The sequence below is a fragment of the Amphiprion ocellaris genome, chromosome 9, assembly GCF_022539595.1.
Source record: "Amphiprion ocellaris isolate individual 3 ecotype Okinawa chromosome 9, ASM2253959v1, whole genome shotgun sequence".
Lineage (NCBI taxonomy): Eukaryota > Metazoa > Chordata > Actinopteri > Pomacentridae > Amphiprion > Amphiprion ocellaris.
Window position 1 is genome coordinate 19,391,804 of NC_072774.1, and position 18,442 is coordinate 19,410,245.

Below are 18,442 nucleotides of genomic sequence, written 5' to 3' on the forward strand. Positions count from 1 at the left end.
TTTTCATTTCATGCACACATGGTGTTGCAATAACACTGCACATAACAGTCAGCTTCAGAGGACAAACAGGACCATCTGACTGTCCAAAGATAATCCGAAGCATACACTGCCACACGGTGGCTACCCTGTAATACAGAAAGACTTTGCCGAAGCTGAAACATTTCAGTGATAACCAGTTATTGTTTACAGCAGTCAACCACAGCTTCTTCTATACTGGTATTAATTAGGCTCTGGGTATTAACATCAAAAGCTGAGGCAAAAGACAGTTAGAATGTACAACAATTGCATCATTGAACAAGCAGAAATAACAGCAACTGTGGCTGCTATATTGTACGGTGCCAGCAGTCGGCAAACTGAAATGATTTGAATAAGCCCAGTTTAGTGGGTCAAAAGGAGGGGTAGAAAGTCTGTGGGCGGCTCATGTACTTGAGAGAAGAACGTTTAAGCTGATGAACATTGCTTAACGATATAGCTGTAATGTGGACTAATTTAGAGCTGCTCCTTTCCAGCGGGGGCTTGATTGAGCAGCCACCACTTGTTTGTTTTCCAATTTGGGCTTTGGTGGGTACTTCCATTTTACCGCTGCGTTTGTTTTCTGAGAAGTCCTCATGTCTAATTTATTGGATCTGTTTTAGCATGTTCGCCTACTCGCTCTCCGGCGATGGTATGCAGCATAAATTATGCAGAGTACTTTTCATTTCCGACATCAGGGGTGAGCGGCTGATGTGAGACTGTGTGCTGCGAGTTAGCAGACGGTGTTCAAGACATCTCTGTCACGCTTGCATAGAGGTAACAAAGTTTAGGTTTTTGAAACTGGACTTGGTGATATTAAAGGTTTGCAGAGAACCTCCAGAACAACAGACACTTAACAGGCTTTCTGCTATCCCACCCGTGTTAACCTTTAATATTTAATATTTTACACACCACTGTTGCTGCACAATATGGCCACCATCTGTAGCTCAGTATTAAAAACAAGGGTAAAGCTTGCTCAAAAGCAACAATGCAGATACACTGAGATTTAAATTTGTTGACTGATAGTGCCGCGACCTATGGACTCATATGCTTGTAAGTCAGCTTGCACCAGCAGCTTGTGAAATGAAGAAGGAAATCAATGTGCAACAAAGGGTCTCCTCCTGTCAGTCTCGGCATATCCAGCTGAAAGGGTAGATATATTCTGCAAGATGACGGAAGCTGAAACTTGTAATATTCCTGTCAGTGAGTGAGAACTGCAGCTAGTGTCTGAGATACCTGTACAGTATCCTTTTCACTTTCAATATTCCTGTTTTTGCCCATTAGGGCCATTAAGATAGCATAAAAGGATCCTAATAATGGTCAAGGCCGCTGGGAGAAAGTCTAAGCAAACCAGGTGCAGCCGCTGCTTGTAAAGAATCGACTTTTCTTCCAGTTACCTTGCACCGAGTAAATGAGCGTCTTATTATGGCCTCAGCAGAATTAAACGTATCTTTCAGCCAGCAGCAGTCCTTGAACCAAGTGTTCCTGGATTTGTGCACAAATTTCTAACTTCAACCGTAAAAATAACATTTTTAGGAAGAAAATAATAACACACTCTCTCTCACCTCCACACTGTCTGCATTTCTTCCTTATGTGCCCTCTATGATTGATTACATCTATGATGAAAGTTGATTCTGTTTTGAATTTTTTGCTCACATGAGCAGCAGTTATTCATCATATAGGCATCACTAGTGGTGTGAAATAGAATCAGGCAACTTCAGCCTTAGCACAAGAAAGACCTGAATTGAATTTATGACCAATGAATGGTGGGGTTTACTTTGACTTGAAGCTCTGTGTGGAAAATTTTCTACATAGACCATATTCAGATGAATGTCCAAACTGCAAGCTTACTTGTGAATTAAACATTGTAACATGATGGTATGATTTGATATGGGGTTTCATTGTATGGCTGAAGGAAGAGGCGCAGTGGGAAAAAGGAATGAAATAAGGAGGAAGTCTGAAGAGGAAGGTCTTATCACCACATTTGTATTTGGTGTCACCTCTTAATGTGATTGAAAATGATCTTTGAATATGTATCATCTGGACACATCCTATTCCATCTAAGCAGAGATGTAGTAATTAGATGACAGAAAATTTTGATTATCAATGAGTTGTGATTGTCTATGCACTAAAACAACCTACGTTCAGCTTCTCAGAATAGTAAAGTGAACATCTTCTAGTTGTTGGTTGACAAAACAAGAAGTTGTGATTCACATATTGTAATTGTTATTTCACATTATACTATTAATGCAAGAAATAGGCTTGCAGAATAATCAGCAATAGAAACCATTGTTATTTATTTATGCCCCACTGTACAGTAATACAATGCAGCATAGAAACCAAATGTGGCACGTGTCATGAAAGATCTTAATTTGGCATTCGATCTGCTTTTCAGAAGAACTCTAGGGATAGCATCATAAAGGTGTATGTAAGCTTTTTATTCTGGCAGGTCTGTCTCTGCTAACTAACTAGTCCCAGCCTGTCTCATGTTTCTCTACCTGCAAACTGGCCAGGTCACTGTTGTGGCTGTCTTCAATATCATTAGACCTCTCCGTTTAGTCTGTCCAACTGCAGATAGATGTTGCTGGCAACAGTAGTCCTTGTTCTGCAACAAAGTTAGCCCATGATGAGATGGGTGACTGCTATCAGAAACTCTTCCATGGTGATGAGAGACTTGCTAGAGAGGTCACTGAGGAGTGCCACAGCAACAACAAGGCCAGCCTAAAGGTAGAGAAACGAGATGGTGTGGAACTCGCTGGTTAGCAGTGACAAAGTCAGAACTTTCACAATAAAATCATAACAAAAGCAGGATGCAGAGATGTGTTGGTTTGGTTCAAGTTACAGGCTTTATATCCAGGCACAACCAGTCATTTGATCTCGAGTACAACTAAATGTGTGGGGAGAATTGTGATTCAGATCATGGATCGTGATTCCGCCAGTAAAAATTGTCACAGGATTTTTTGACCACACCTACCACAAAGTTCTTTCACACACAAAGTTTCTTTATCCCTTGCTCACCGCAGGCAATCAACGTACTCAAGTTTCTGTGGCTCCATGACATATCAGTAGAGAAAATTCAGTATTACGCATAGCTTTTTTCCTGTATGAATAGTGCTGAAAGCCTCTTATGCCTTTTAGTCGATTCAGAAATGTAGTTTTGATGTGAACTAAGAGCCCTGACTGTCAGAAAAAAGGGAAAATATGATGAAGTTACCGTCGACTCGCTTGTTGGTGAGCCGTGAGAGAGAAACCGGAGGTTAGTGTGTTCATAAGCTGCAGAAATAGGCATTATTTATCTGTGGTCTAAAGAAAATGTTTTTTCTCAGCCAGGCGACATTAAGAGGATTCTGCACGTCGCCCACAGAGATTTTAGATTTGGTCGTTACTTGTGCAGCACAGGAACCTGAAGTGACTTCAGATGAACTCTTCTTACAGAGGCAACTGGTTGCTTGAAAATAACTGTGCTGGACTTGTATCATGACAGCATTATGCATGCACTCTGCACGCGCTTAGGTCTCACAACAGGAGGACAGAATCAAGGAAACCACACGCAGTCCTCTGAAGCAGAGATGAAATTTGCCTTCAAACTGCAGATAGGTTTTCCATGACACTGCTGCTTACCATCCATTTCTCATGTTCAGAAGATCAAATTTTCAGCTCAATTCATCTCCTACGTCTCTGTAATGTGAATAAGGAGGAGATGATGGCAGGTATGAAAGAGACGGGGCTTTGTTCTTGCATTAAAAGCCCAGTTTTACTGAGAATCAGTGACACTGTGAGTGAGGGATTCAAGCAGATGATGAAGCAATTCCTTGACTGCTAGGAAACATCAGCAAACAGTCACATGAGTAGTCATTTTATTGCCACACTATATTTTCACAATGCCTGTCATCTGTCTAATCTGACTTACGAATGCACTTTAAATGTGCAGAAGAAAAGGAAAATGGCTGAGACAACCTGCCAGGCCAAGATGATCGTCAAACCACAAAATATAACAGGAGTCAAAAAAACACCTTTGTATGACTAAGACACCTAGCTGTGATTCATTTTTAAGAGTAAGGTGATATTCTATATTTTTCCTTCTGTCAACAAATGTGATGAAAATAACAAAGAATGCTTGTAGAGCAAATGCCTGAAATTTTGTATTCTTTAATGCTATACAGCTTTAATGTTTTCTATAAACTATTTTAAAAAAAAAACCATAAGAGACACACTGGTAGATGATATTTTCCTTTATTAACATGAACACTGTGGTTTATTCTTTGTTGATCCCACATTCACTTTGCTGCTGCTATAAATAATCCCTTGCTTTCCAAATCTGCAGGTGATACCCCAAAACTGCACTATTCATGCCTGTCTGAATTACTTCTGAAGGTTTGGCCACATACCAGATAAAATATATTCTGTGGTGTAAGTCTAAGTCAGTTCTCCTTTATGTTAACACACTATTCTGCCCGTGTTGCTGATGTTTGGACAATTTGTTGTACCGGGCTTGCAAGGTCCAACAAAACTGAAACATGCATCGATCAGCCACAACATTAAAACCTCTTGCCTAATAGTGTGCTGCTAAAACAGCTCTGACCCATCAGGGTATGGACACAGTGCTCTCTGGTTGTCTGTTGTTCTCTGGATTCTGACACCAGGACATTGGCAGGGGATAATTTGGGTCCTGAGTGTTGTAGAATGGGGCCTCCATGGATCAAGTCGAGGTTTCCTAGCAGAGGATTGCACTATAATGAGATAATCAATGCTATTCACACCGCCTGTCACTAGTTTTAATGTTGTGGGTGAATAGTGTGTGTTCAGCATCTGTTATCCAAGACTCAGTGTGCAGTAACTCCATTATATTATCTCTTAGAATTCAATTTTATTAATGTTTGGAAAAATAAAATTTCAGGCAGCGATGACAAATGAAGCCAAGCGAAAGTGACAAAAACTGCAGTTCCTCCAACTGCCACTTGAGCTGGCACCAAAAGAGGGTCAATCCCCATAGACTGCTATGTTAAAATGCCAAAATTTAGAAATAGACATGATTATAGCCCAGTACAAAAATTAACTTGGGTCTCTATAGCTAAATCTCCTCATGACAACTGCGCAAGGGGGGAATTTTTATCAAAATTTTGAGGCTTAAAATGTGCAAAAGTATGTGTTTGGCTGCATTAAGTGGATGTGTGTGCCATCATAGGACAGTCCATTCCCCAGAAGCATTTGCATGGCCCATCTGAGCTCAAGTCTGGCTTCATGTCTTTGCTTATTTTTTTAATTAGCTGGGAGTTAGGCGAAAGCAGATGGCAAATGCTGGAGCCCCCACCGAGCTTCAAAACTGCTGTTCAACAAACATATAGGTTTGAGCATCTTGATGTACAGTGAATGGTCATACCTCTAGACACCTAAAAACTATGTTGCCTACATTTAAAAAGATATTTATTCTCAGTAGGAGCAAATCAGCATGTGGGGCATTGAATGAGGGAGTTTCTTCATGGGACTTGTTGACATTGAAAAGAATATAGCGCATCACCTGCCTTAAGCTTTAAATCAAAAGAGCAATATGACCCTCAGCATACACAAACAAGTCAGGTTCTTCACAACAATAGTTCATACGCTGTCAGTTGGACATATGGAAGAGTGCATATTCCCATTTTCTCAAGTCCCTTGCTCCCCGAGGCAAGGACTGAGAGGTTTTACTGGTAAACGGAAGTGGCAGACCAAGAAAAGTTTCTCTCCACTGGGCTCTGATGATGTTTGCTGTTGGAGAGATGACTGCATGCCTGATGTGTGTCTTCAGCAGTTAAGAGCTGATGGAAAAGCCATTTGTGTCCAGCCTCCTATCTGCTAACCACCAGAGAATTTCAAGCGAACAAGAAGAAAGCGACCAGTCGGCTGTCAGATTCAATCAATGTTGCTCTTTGCAGAGTTCCACTATTTTTGTGCCCTTATAGGCAGAGAATAGTAAATATAAAAATTGTGAACATAACCAATCTTGAAATTTATTGATAGCTTCACATTACTGAATGGGGAGGTGGGCGGTACACACCCGCAAAGCACAATTACAGTAGCACTTCAGTAATGAAGCTCATGTGCTGGAGGAGGCTCTCGGCGTGGCACAAGAGAGCAGCAGCATGTCAGCGAAGACAGATCTATGAACACGGCCCTTAATTTAGCTTGTGTGCTGCGTACAGTAAATCACAGAGCAGATGCCAGCCAAAGGGGTTCTACTATAATTAATCAAGTAATTTATAAACAGGCAAACAAGAATAAATGGAGGCAATATAATCAGCAACCCCTGCTTCATGTCTGTCTGTTACTTAATGCAGGAGAGGGAGTTAATTTCAGTGCGACTGATTGCATGAGCACAGCTATACTGTATTTCTGTAGGGAAGTTCAAAATGACGCACAGCACAAATGAGATCCAAATTTGTGTTCATTTTTGGATGCATGCATGTGCGCCTGTGGCCTTCTGGTTTGCTGAGCAGCAGCAGCGGTGGTAGAAGGAGCGATGAAGAGAGATGAGACCAGGCAGAGGGTCATTAGTGCTCTCTTTGATAAAACAGAGAGCCAGGGGAGTCGGGAGGGAGCGTAGCGCACACAAACACACAAACACACTCGCATATACATCAAGGCTGATCTGTATCAGAATATCAGAATTAACAAGTGACTGTATAACACCACCCTGCTCCCATCTCACTGCTTTGACAGCAGCGTGTCGCCAGAGAAAGCTCGAAATAGACCCACAAAAGTAGCTTCATTTTCTCAAACACAATACCGGAGACCCCAGTTTTCATAAATCTTACTTTGAAGCTTCTTTATTCAGCTATAAAAGAAGTAAGATTTCTTAAATGTATCACTGCTGCTCACTTCAAAGCACTCAGAAAAACTTTGCCCGAACACATCCATTCTAAAATGGGGTTATAACAATGTTTAATTATTAATGAATCTGTAAGTTATTCTCTCAGTTAGTCATTTGATTTAATGTCTATCTCAAATTCACAATGTGATCTCATCAAAGTGTAGTGTCTCGTTTGTCAGTAAATGCACAAATATACCACTTAGTCCACTAGTTCAGCTTTCAGTCTGTAGTGTATTTACAATGTTTTTTTTTTAAATTGTTACTAGACTTAACAATTAAAAAGAAGACCTTGAATTCACTACCAGATATTAATGCTTGAAAGGTTTTTAATATATTCCTTCCGATGTTCTGAAGTTCAATATCCAGCTGTATATGTGAACTGTTTGAATGAAATGAAGGATCTCGTCCAACATGTTGCTTTGTGTATGAAGCGCTCTCCATACAGAAGCAAACACCTTCTGAAAGCGCTCGTAAGAGCATCATAATTAAAAAGCCTGCATGAAACACTGGAACCTTTTGAAAAATTGCAGGCTCTTGCAAAGTGAAAATTGCAGCTGTCAGTTCAGTTGACAGTTTGTTCATTCATGCAATTAAGGATTATTCATTTACTTTCAGACTATTTTGCAAATGTTATTCTTGACAGAATCTGATACATTATTTTTGCAAAGCTGTAAATCACAATCTAATAACAAAAAGGAGTGTTTCATACAAAGGCTTATGGGTAGGTTTTTTTTTTTCAAAAAATGCTACAGTTGCTGACTGTGAAAGTGGCATGTTTGCTGGCATGTTTAATGTATGGTTGTATGTATATTTCATTTGATATAAGTACAAAAAATGAGAAGGAGCTCTGAAAGAAGTTATTTTCCCAAAAGGCTACATAATTATGAATTTCTTCCAGAGGCTTTCAGATTATGGGGAAGGCTGTGGGCATTGCAGAAGGTGAAGGAGAGGGAGAAACGTGAGGCAAACATACTGTATGAGTTGAAAGAGGAATGTGACAAAAAAAAAAACCAGAAAAATCTGTTGTTGTAGTTTGGCTTACTGATTTGCAACGACACAGTCAGTAGCTGAATCCTAAGCAGCAGATCTTAACACACAAACATTTTGAACATGTTTTTAGATCTACTATGACTTACACTTCCCAAGGAGATTGTTATCTTTGATGTCCCATCACAAATAAACATCCTTAAATTTGTTTACAAATAACCAAAGGACAATGACCCTTACAAGAGAACCTGCTTGAGATTCCTAGTTTTTTTGTTTGTTTGTTTTTTTTAAGTTTCCTTCAAGTATCAAAGTATTCCAGTGATAGTTGTCTGCTCATAAATGGGTACTTTGTAGATAGGATTTGCTAATAGCCAGTTCAGCATAATTTTATTGGTAGATGCTATTTACAGGCTAAAACAACGTGGCTTGAGTTATAGCCGGCAGCATCATTTTCTGATTCTACTGCCACACTACGCTCCCTTTTTACACCCCAATGGCCTTGTGGAATAAAGAATATTAGCGGAAAAAGTGATTAACTTTGTTCATGTTGCAGTATGAAATATTTACTAAACCTTGGAAACTTCCATCGAAATGGCTGCAGACTAGAAACTAGACCCTGCAAAGACTACCTCCAGAATAATAACGATCCTAATCATGAAGGCCAGTGGTTTCTACCTATCGGGCTGCAATTTATTTTTTCCATTTTCTCCTCAGCTGCTTCAGTGTTTCTGCTGAGCCACTGCTCCACCACTGATCTCTGATCACTGAACTCTCTCTTTCTGATTGTGCTTTGTCTTTGACTAGACCCTGTTTGCTCTCTGTGTACCACATCTGTCTCTTCTCAATCTTGTGAACCTCTGCTTTTCTTCTCACCTCTGCACCGCTACCTTTTTGTCTCTCTCTTTGTTGTGATTTCAATGTGTTACTCTACTGCTTTACTTTTTTCCCCACTGTTCCCACTGGTAAATGAAGATCTGCTGACTGATAATCTAGCTCATAAGATGATATGTTAACTTTGCTTCGAACTTGGCCTCTGAGAGTCTGGCCAGTGGAGATGTGGAGGAACAGCATTTTAAATGGACCACTGCAGATTACATAGATGAGATTGCTTTTAATCCTGCTGGAGTTGTGTAGTAGCACGCCTTATGTTTCACACAATTAGCTTTAAAAGGAAAACAGGAGGGAGGGGATGTGAGTGGGTCTTTTGATTCCCAGTCTGTCAGTGATTTTTTATTTTTTAAAGCTCTCCTGAGATGAGACGCAATTTATAAATATTTATATGAAAGATACAAACAGAAGGAATGATAAAACATTCACACATATGTTACGTGTCTGTTGTTTGTGTACTTACCAGGATGCTTTCCTCTGTGCTTTCTGTTCAGTTGTTCAAGAATAAAGCGATGGAGCTGGGAGAGAAGCTACTCCCTGCCTTCAATACGCCCACAGGAATCCCCCGAGGTGTCATCAACCTGGGGAGGTGAGTCTCAGCACCAGGCTTCACCTTCAGATGTCCTCCATCCCTGACTAAAGAGGATCCTGAGCTATTAGACTGGCTGGCTTTCATCAGTGCACACAAGTTTCTCAACAAAGCTGGAGGGCAATGCAAACAAAGAAAAACAGAGCCCAGTTTGATGAGCCAGTTGACAAGAATTAAGATAAATGCAAACACTTTTTAGCAGATACTTAAGCCACCTCTAATCTTCAGTTTGGTTATGTGCAACAACACTGTATGTCAGCTTTAAAAATGATAACCCAAGAAAGTTTGGCACATAAAATTAACTTTTGCATGTTCCAAATCTGTAATTCATTAAGAAAGATTCAGCTCCACGTATGTTTTCACAAATGACAGTGGCAATGTCACGTAGGCAAAAAGTGAATTAAGGGAAAAAAAATTATTTTAAAACTAAAGTCAAATTGTCAACAAGCAGACGTACCATCTATGTCTACTAACAATAGATCAGCTGCGGACTGCCGATGACATTTGGATAAGAATTAATGTGTCCATAAACACTTTGGAAGATCATATGAATACTATTTGCATGTCTTTAAATGAGTAGCGTTAATTTTTAATCTGTTCCAAACCATTGCCTTTCTAATCTAAAATCTTTATAGACACGATCTTGTTAATGCCACGGTCACGCAAACACAACTTCGAGCTATTTTCATTTTCAGAGCAATTTGACCATGGATTTTTACCTTCTACGTGCTGAGATTTCAGTTTGACACTTTTTAAGCAGGAGCGGGAGTGAAAAATTGTGACTCTTGTTTTCTGATTTAATAGTTTCATAGTGAGACAGAAATCAGAGCTGAAAAGCTTATGATGAATGTTGATAACGGCACTGTGTCGGTGACTGTGACAAGCAAATTATCATCACTCGCCCGCATTCCTGCAGCATGACTCCACTTCTGTTTTGTCTTGCCAACACACAGTATGGTGCTTGAACAACAGGGCAGAAAGGGTTCATTATAATGTGCGCAATGAGACTGCATCTAAATATGTGATATTATAAGGCCCATGTTTAACTTATAAACTCCTTTTATGTCTGTTTTCAAGATTCTGGCAAACCACTACAGCAGTCACTCATCTTCCTCTCATTTCCTAATCTTATTTTCTTATAAGATACTTCCTGGCATCTCTGTCATCCACCTGCTACCAATTAACCCACCAGCCAAGCTGGACAGCTGCTGGCAGATTTAATTACCTTATTCTACAGTTAATTCGAGCTACATCACCAATATGTGCCAGTGGTGCAGATGGGCAGGAGGGACCATGCTGCCCATAGTGTAACACACAATAAACAATCCTTTACACACACACACACACATCACTTTAGAGGTGAACATATGCAATGTGTAAGAGAACATAAACAGCCAGTCAGCACTCTGCACACTGGGGAGTTCAGTTGTTCAGCACAGCCTGTGACTTTGACAAGTCTTTACTTACATGCTATAAGTGACTTGCCAATGATGTTTCTTGATGCTAGGAATTTCTTCTTGTATGTTTAGTGTTACAATATCTGTACCATCGCCAGACATTCCCAAGTTTCTCTCAATCTTGAGGATTTTATGCTTTGATTTGTTTGATGTAAAAGGCAACTGAACGTCTCAAGTTTGAGTAGACAAAATTGGCAGGATGAAGACATCATCGTGGGCTTTTACCAGGATTTTCTTTTCTCTCTTTTTTCTTAGCATTTTCTGACAATTTAAAGATAAAAACTGAATTTATTAGTTAAGAAAAAAAATAATTAATATTGAAACTTACAAGTCTACTTTTTCTGCTGTTGCTTTTAACAGCACTTTTTGTTTTCAAGCCTCTTCATGTTTCCTACTTCCAATAGAGAAACATTTTCAGTATAAAAGAACAAATAGTTTCCACTGTGGCAGAATGTATGTTTAATATTTTACACCTTCGCCTTACAAAAAAAGATCAAATTAAACTGAATGTTTACTACAGTTGAAGCCCCTGGTTCTGCTCGCACTACAAAGCTAAATGAAATCGAGTTCTACATTGATTCTATAATAATTCATAGAAGAAATATGTTCCCAGTCAGCATCAGTGACTTCAATTATTTTAGCTCTCCTTTTAAAATGCACAAGACACCAATTTCCCCAACACATTATGCATGGCATGTGGTATTGATTCTCATTTTTTTCATCATTTTTCACTCCTGATTAGATTTTTGACAGCTTTGGAAAACCATGTGTTTATAAAAGGGGTTGAAAAGATTAATGGATGTGTACCAGTGGTGTTGCTTACTCGGCAGCAGTGATACGCAGCCCATCACCCACCCCCCCGTCCGCTTTCCTCGCTAAACACCCACGCACAAACACTTCGCCCACTGGCCTGCACATCTGCTTAGACTGATTCTTCTGAAAGGAAAAATCAGATATGACTCGAGCCACAGCTTCTAATGATGCAGCCTCCAACCTCTCATAGTTGTATTCATCAGAGTGGCAAACTCTTTGATTCTCCTTTGCTCTCACATGTCAGCCACGTCCCACCTTTTCCTTCCCTCATCAACAACTCAACTCAGTTTATTATCCAAAATCTGATATCCCCCAGTAACTCTGAGGGGATGTTTAAAATCAGGATAGCAGCAGATTCCACTTGAACTAATCATACATGAGCATCAGTGAACTACACATTTGCTGAAACTTGGTGCCAACACTGAAACTCATAGTTTATAGGAAACCTTTCTAACACCTTTTTCAATACCCATATTGTGGCAGCACTGTTGTTTTTTTGTTTTTTTTTAAATTGCTGTTAATACAACTTTAAACAAACATCAGTCATATCAGGCAACAATACATTTACTCAACGCTGGATAGATGGTAAAGGTTACTTCATAGACTTGTGATTTATTTTTAGCAGACGGAAATTCAATTTGCTTGGCATCGTGTAATTAATGTTTTCCGTGTGCCAGCGGACATCAACTGCCAAGTTAATTTTATATATTTCAACAACCAGGAAAGACCAGAAAAGATCAAAACATCCTCCTCTCTTCGATTCCACTGCCATCTCCCAATTTATTATCCAATCCTCCTCCCGTCATTTCACCCAGAGATATAGCATAAAGCAGCTGCTGCCGGGAACCACTGGGAATATTAATCTAAAAAGTTAGTATTTTCTGTCTTTTGGGTTAGTGTCACAAGCTGTTTGCCATCCTTTGTTATAGTTAACAAAATAAGTAAATTGTCTTCAGTATGGTTTTGCTATGACCTTGACATTAGTAATTTACCTGCTGAAGAGAGTATTCATTAAATTGGGATTACAACAACTGATAGTGCTATAAACCCACTATTTAAATGATCAGTCAATTAATTACCAATTACTTTCTTAATTCATTTATTACTTGTTTGATCTGTCAATGTCACAATGTTCGAAATAATATATATGTTAATTTTCCACAGTCCAAAGTTACGTATTTAAACTAATATCTTGTGCAACCAACAGTTCAAAACTCAGCAACAATCAATTTGCGATCACACAAGACAAAGAAAAGAGCTGTATCTTCACATCTAAGAATCTGGAACCAGTAAATGTTTGGCGTTTTTGCTTCAATGCATTTTTAACTGATCAACTGATCCTTTCATCTCTAGTGTTTAGGATGATTGTATGCCGATAATCACAAATGTACTATATCTAAATGTTCAACTAGAATAATACACTTTAGACAGTATAATGGCTGGAATGCAATGTTGAGAACACTGGAGATGGTTGCTGATTTCCATCTGAGAAGGACATGAAAAGCACTCAGAGTTGCTTCTTGTACTTTGTTCAGCTGCACCAGTATGTCACATGTCATGTAACATCTAATGGAGAGTGAAAAAAGAAGTTATAAATACCATGTCCTTATGAAAAAAAGGAAAAAAGAGGACTACAACAGCAGCAAAGTAGTGTGTTAATACTTAACTTGTCATTGTAGTCAATGAACTGGATGATTCTACAGATATATTGAAATTTAACCATTTTAATGAATGAATATCATTTAAAAATCTCAAAATGATACGTTTCATCAGTTTGTCTCGTCGGCTGGTACATCATCTTTGACTTTTTTTCCAGTATTAGTTAGATAAATGACACAAACTGATCTGCCAGGTGAACTAGACAACACTCCAGGCCTTTATAACCCAGAACAGAACTTTGTACCAGCACCATCGTGATGCTATTTAGGAGTGGGGGTTGTTGTGGAGGGTTTGAGAAGACGATATGATTCCTCAAGGCAAGCTAGTGCAACTCACAGGCTACCTAGTGGATGACACACATCGACACATACAATTGGCAGAGTCGGTGAAAGAGAGAGACTGAATTTCCCTATGTTTTTATTTTAAGTTACACTGAAAATAATAATAATCCAACCAAAAATGTCCCAATCCCAGGTGGTTGTGGCAGCGGATTATTCAGGGATGCTGAACTCTACCTTGTATCTGTATACACCTTTATATGAATCCCACTGTACTTAGTCAACCTGTTTGAATGTTTGTCTCTGTTGCAGTGGCACCATTTGGAGCTGGGGCTGGGCCTCAGCCGGGAGCAGCATCCTGGCTGAGTTTGGAACCCTTCACCTTGAATTTGTGCATCTGACTGAGCTGTCCAACAACCCAGTCTACACAGAGAAGGTTCAATATATGAATCACATCCACAGTTGTACATTTACAGTTTAGAGTACCCACACATGTTCTGGTTACTATGACTTGTTACAATTACATAGTTTTACTAAAAGTTTCAAAATGTTTCTATTTCTTTGATGTGAGCTCTGATTTCTGAATGCCACAGTTTCTCGGCAAAATGCTCTTCAGCCTTGATATAGTACAAGTTCCCTTTGTGAACCATGGCGGTATTTGACCCTGATGGTTTGACCTGATTTGCAGGTGATGAACATCAGGAAACTTTTAAACAAGATTGAGAAACCCCACGGCCTGTACCCCAACTTCCTCAGTCCAGTCAGTGGCAACTGGGTCCAGCGTAAGTACTGTATAAAGCTTCTGATTAATATTAGTAAATATTTTTCATTAAGGGCGATTTTGAATGGTTTGATGCGTAATGACTACTAATGGCTCTCTTGCATAGAGATCTTGTTAGCTGCTTCATACTACATTAACTGTGTTTTCCCAATGGGGATCAAAATCAAAAGAGTCTCAATTCACCAAATGTCATTTTACATATTTACCTTTCCCGTTTCTCAATCTTTTGTCGGGCTTTCACACCACTGACAGACTTTGAGTCCCCTCACGTGTCAAAGCTCTTTTGGCTGCCTGTCTGTGTCATCCACTCATCCGTCTACCTCCTTTCATTTTTAATATCAGTCTCATACAGTAGCAATGGTTTTATTACTCCCATTGCTCTAGGTTATTAAAATGATAATGAATTCAATTACTTCAGGAAATTGGATCCTTCCGATTTACCTGAAAGGAGGTGGGGAAAAAAAATCTGTTGATAAGATGGTGCTGGGAATAAAAAGGTGGTAACCTGGATGATTACAGCCGCTAATTGTTGTGGATGAGCATGTATTGAAGCAGAGCTGTATATAAATATCAGCACAAAGGAAAAAGAAGGTGTAGCTTCACAGCTTTCCTTCATTTGTCTGTGTCAAGGACTAACCCAGCAACACTGATAACCTTGCGGGGGAGTTAGCATTGGTGGATGTGCATGCAATTAGTTTAAGTGGATAGATTCAGAGTCATGCATGCCTGTTCTGTAATATAACATTCAACTTTATGATTCTGAAAGTGGACTTAGAGCAAGAGAGAGAAAAATCAACAGCCACTTGTTTCAATTTCCACTGACAAGCTTTAAGTGTGTTACATAATTTAGGTTTTAATTTTGAACTGTTTGCTAAGATCAGTGAACAGAGAGAATGTGACCTCTCAGTATATGACCATGCAAACCACAAATTAACCAGAAAAGCCATAAGTGGTTAGGACATCTAAAAAAGGAGTAGAGTTTGGTCAAAAGCCTGATATGATGTAGTCAGAGTTTCACTGAGCTAAGTTTATTAAGGCTTTTTTTTAGTACTTGAGGTTGTACGGTTCGCTGCAAGTCTGATGGCTTTGCCTGAATTGCAACAAAAGGAATCAAAAGACAGCCTCCTGCTGTACAGTCCACTGTGAAAACAATCCTACTTTTCAGTTTAAAGGTGTCTAACGTCTCCCAACAGCCTGCAATCAAATATTTTATAACTGACATTACTGCGTACAAAAGGCAGGAAAATTGTTTGGGACCCACGGTCACCTTTCCTCTTATTTTGTATTTTCTTTTTCTGTTTTCTTTTTTGAGGAATATGAATTTAATGCATTTTAACACCTGCAGAAACCCCGCATAAAGACCTGCGTGTGACCCTGCTGAATAACTCCGCTTTCCTCCAATTTCCCTTTTCAGATCATGTTTCCATCGGTGGCCTCGGGGACAGTTTCTACGAGTATCTGATCAAATCCTATCTGATGTCAGACAAAACGGACGACGATGCAAAGAGGATGTACTATGGCGCGCTGGAGGTATGGAAATCTTTATCTTTCGATGCACACAAAGATGCGTTCGCTCAGGCGGAGCTCAGTTAGATAAACTAAATAATTACTGTCATTTGCATAAGCTTTTGATCAAACAAAGACAACAACAAGGACAACAAGTATGCTGTTTTAGGGGATATTTGAAGGCTGCATAAAGGATAAAACATCTTAAACCCCTTCCATACGTGGAATAATGTGACTGCAGCAACTAACTTGGGTATTTTTTTATAAGCTGTCATATTGCACTCCCACCACCTGCAGAAAAATGTTTGTGCACGGAGCCCCACTACATGCTAAACACATGCATGAAAATAAATCAGGAGCTGTCTGTTGTCTTGTTTAATGGCGATAATGTCAGAGTAAAGCATGCTGCTTCTGGATACAATTACAATATCATAGTCAATAACTTAAGATTGCCACTGAGATTTCTTCAGTTCTCATCAGAGGGTCAAGCCAGAGGCAGAACTGCTAATTACACACTTTCCCTCTCCCCTATGACTTGGTATTTAAATGGCCAAGGACCCCCGCGCTATCAGATTAAGTTATATGCTGCATATTTATACAAAGATCTAAGGTGAAGGCACAGCACAACTTATTATCTCTGGCATTCAAATAAAAGTAGACTGCTAATTAAAACACAGTGCAGAATGGGAAAACATTTTCCAATTATGCTATGCCATGATTACTGCTAACAACAGCTAATTAGTGGGAAAATCATCAGTCTCAACCCTCAAGAAAGATCTTTTTTTCTGGGAACACGGTATTCATAAGCTTCTATATTATATACATTGCTTGATTGTTTTGTTTTCTATTATTGTGAGTTACATCTTCATCAACCCCTATTTGGCATTACAGGTTTTTCATACAGTACACAGCAGATGTAAGAGGGAATAAATGGGAACTACATTGCAAAGTACTGAGCTCATAGTAATTTGGAATTAAAATACAGCACTCTACAATCCAGTTTCTAAGCTCATCTTAAAAGGGCTGTCAGTGAAAAATTAATAATGAATGACTGGACCTGAGATTTCAGTGGGAGTTTGCTCTTGTATTTATCAGCACTTTGTGTGATATTGCTGCTTAGTGTCACAGACTACTATTCCAAGTCAAATTGAGCAGCAAGCCAGACAGAATGGGTGAGAGACAGATGAAGCAGAGACCAAATCTGTAGAGAAAGACAATGAGTCATTCAGAAATTCTCACAAGATGTTCTTCTATAGTCTGAAACATAAAGCCCTGGCAAGACACAGTCACAAAGAGGCAGAGAGTTGAACTGTGCTGATTTCTTCTCTTACAATTAAACTTGGGATTTTTTTTAGATTCTTCCATGAAGTAGTAAAGTCTTTTTCACCGTGCATTACATGGAATAGTAACTCAACGTATGCAGTAAATACATACATTTACTGTGAATCAGTGTTAAATTATCTGTGTCAGACCAAAACTGCTCGTAGTCATTGTGACTCTTAGACCAACCTGTTAATTGGCTTATTTGCAATATAGTGAAGTTGTGGGAAGTCATAGTTTAGTCATGGTCAGCAGTGGTGCCTGTCACATTCATGACAGTGGCTGGTGGACACTATCTACTACTACAAGTACAGCAGAACTTAGTAAGCATGCACATTCATTGCACAACTTTGAACTTCAAAGTACGAAGTGTTAATCTGGTAATGGTATGTTGTGGATCTGTGGGGATTCGTTCTTCAATTTCATAGAAACATCCACCTACCTGCTAGAAAATCACATACGTTTTACTCTTCAAACAACAGAGTATAAAGTGCGAATCTCATGTACCAAGGCTCTGCAGAGAATTTCGCTCCTGGCATATTCCTTTAAACCTCTCACTTCGTGCTGCTCCCGGAGGGATAAAATGGTACTAATTGGTCAACATTTCCACACAGAGGCTATCTAAGTGGTCTAATTGTAAAATATTGCTGAAGCATTACTATAGATGTTGCTTGGAAACAACTAATTATCGGAGCTACTCGTCCGTATCATGAAGGTCCTCATCTGTAGTCTCTTAAAATAGTGTGTCTCTCTCTAGCTAACCTTGGAAAATAAATTTCCTTCCTCAGATCTGTAGAAATCTGCAGGTCAAGATTATCTCCTTTTATTCTCCAACACTCTGTCCATAACATAATCTGACTATGAGCAGTATGCCTTACTTAATATTTATCAGCCCAGGTATTGATTACGTGCACATCTGTTTGCTGGGAGATGGCGTAACAAAACTGCTGGTCAAACAGACGCTCCCGTTGTCAATAATGACAGTAAGAATAGCAGTTTTAAATATTCCTGTCTGTGTGTTTCTGTAGGCAATCGAAGCCAACTTGGTACAGAAGTCACCTGGTGGCCTCACCTACATGGCTGAGTGGAGGGGAGGGATTCTGGACCACAAGATGGGTCACTTGGCCTGCTTCTCCGGGGGCATGATCGGCATCGGGGCTGATGATGGCGCACCGGAGAAGAGGCAGCACTACCTGGACCTTGCTGCTGAGATCACTCACACATGCCACGAGAGTTACACTCGCTCAGGTGAGAGGAAATGTCAGTGTGTAGAAGAGACTCTTTGCTTTGAAAGGATGTATAATA

General features: G+C 39.5%; 1 protein-coding gene across 1 annotated transcript in view; it reads left to right on the forward strand.

The window, feature by feature from the left end:
* The window catches only part of LOC111567735 (mannosyl-oligosaccharide 1,2-alpha-mannosidase IA), a 195,497-nt gene that overhangs the window by 165,310 nt on the left and 11,745 nt on the right, over window positions 1-18,442 (forward strand). Inside the window, exons 5-9 of the mRNA XM_055013597.1 lie at window positions 9,229-9,323; window positions 13,843-13,966; window positions 14,219-14,312; window positions 15,726-15,841; window positions 18,166-18,385. Of these exons, the coding sequence (XP_054869572.1) occupies window positions 9,229-9,323; window positions 13,843-13,966; window positions 14,219-14,312; window positions 15,726-15,841; window positions 18,166-18,385 (649 nt within the window). The remainder of the gene's footprint in view (window positions 1-9,228; window positions 9,324-13,842; window positions 13,967-14,218; window positions 14,313-15,725; window positions 15,842-18,165; window positions 18,386-18,442) is intronic.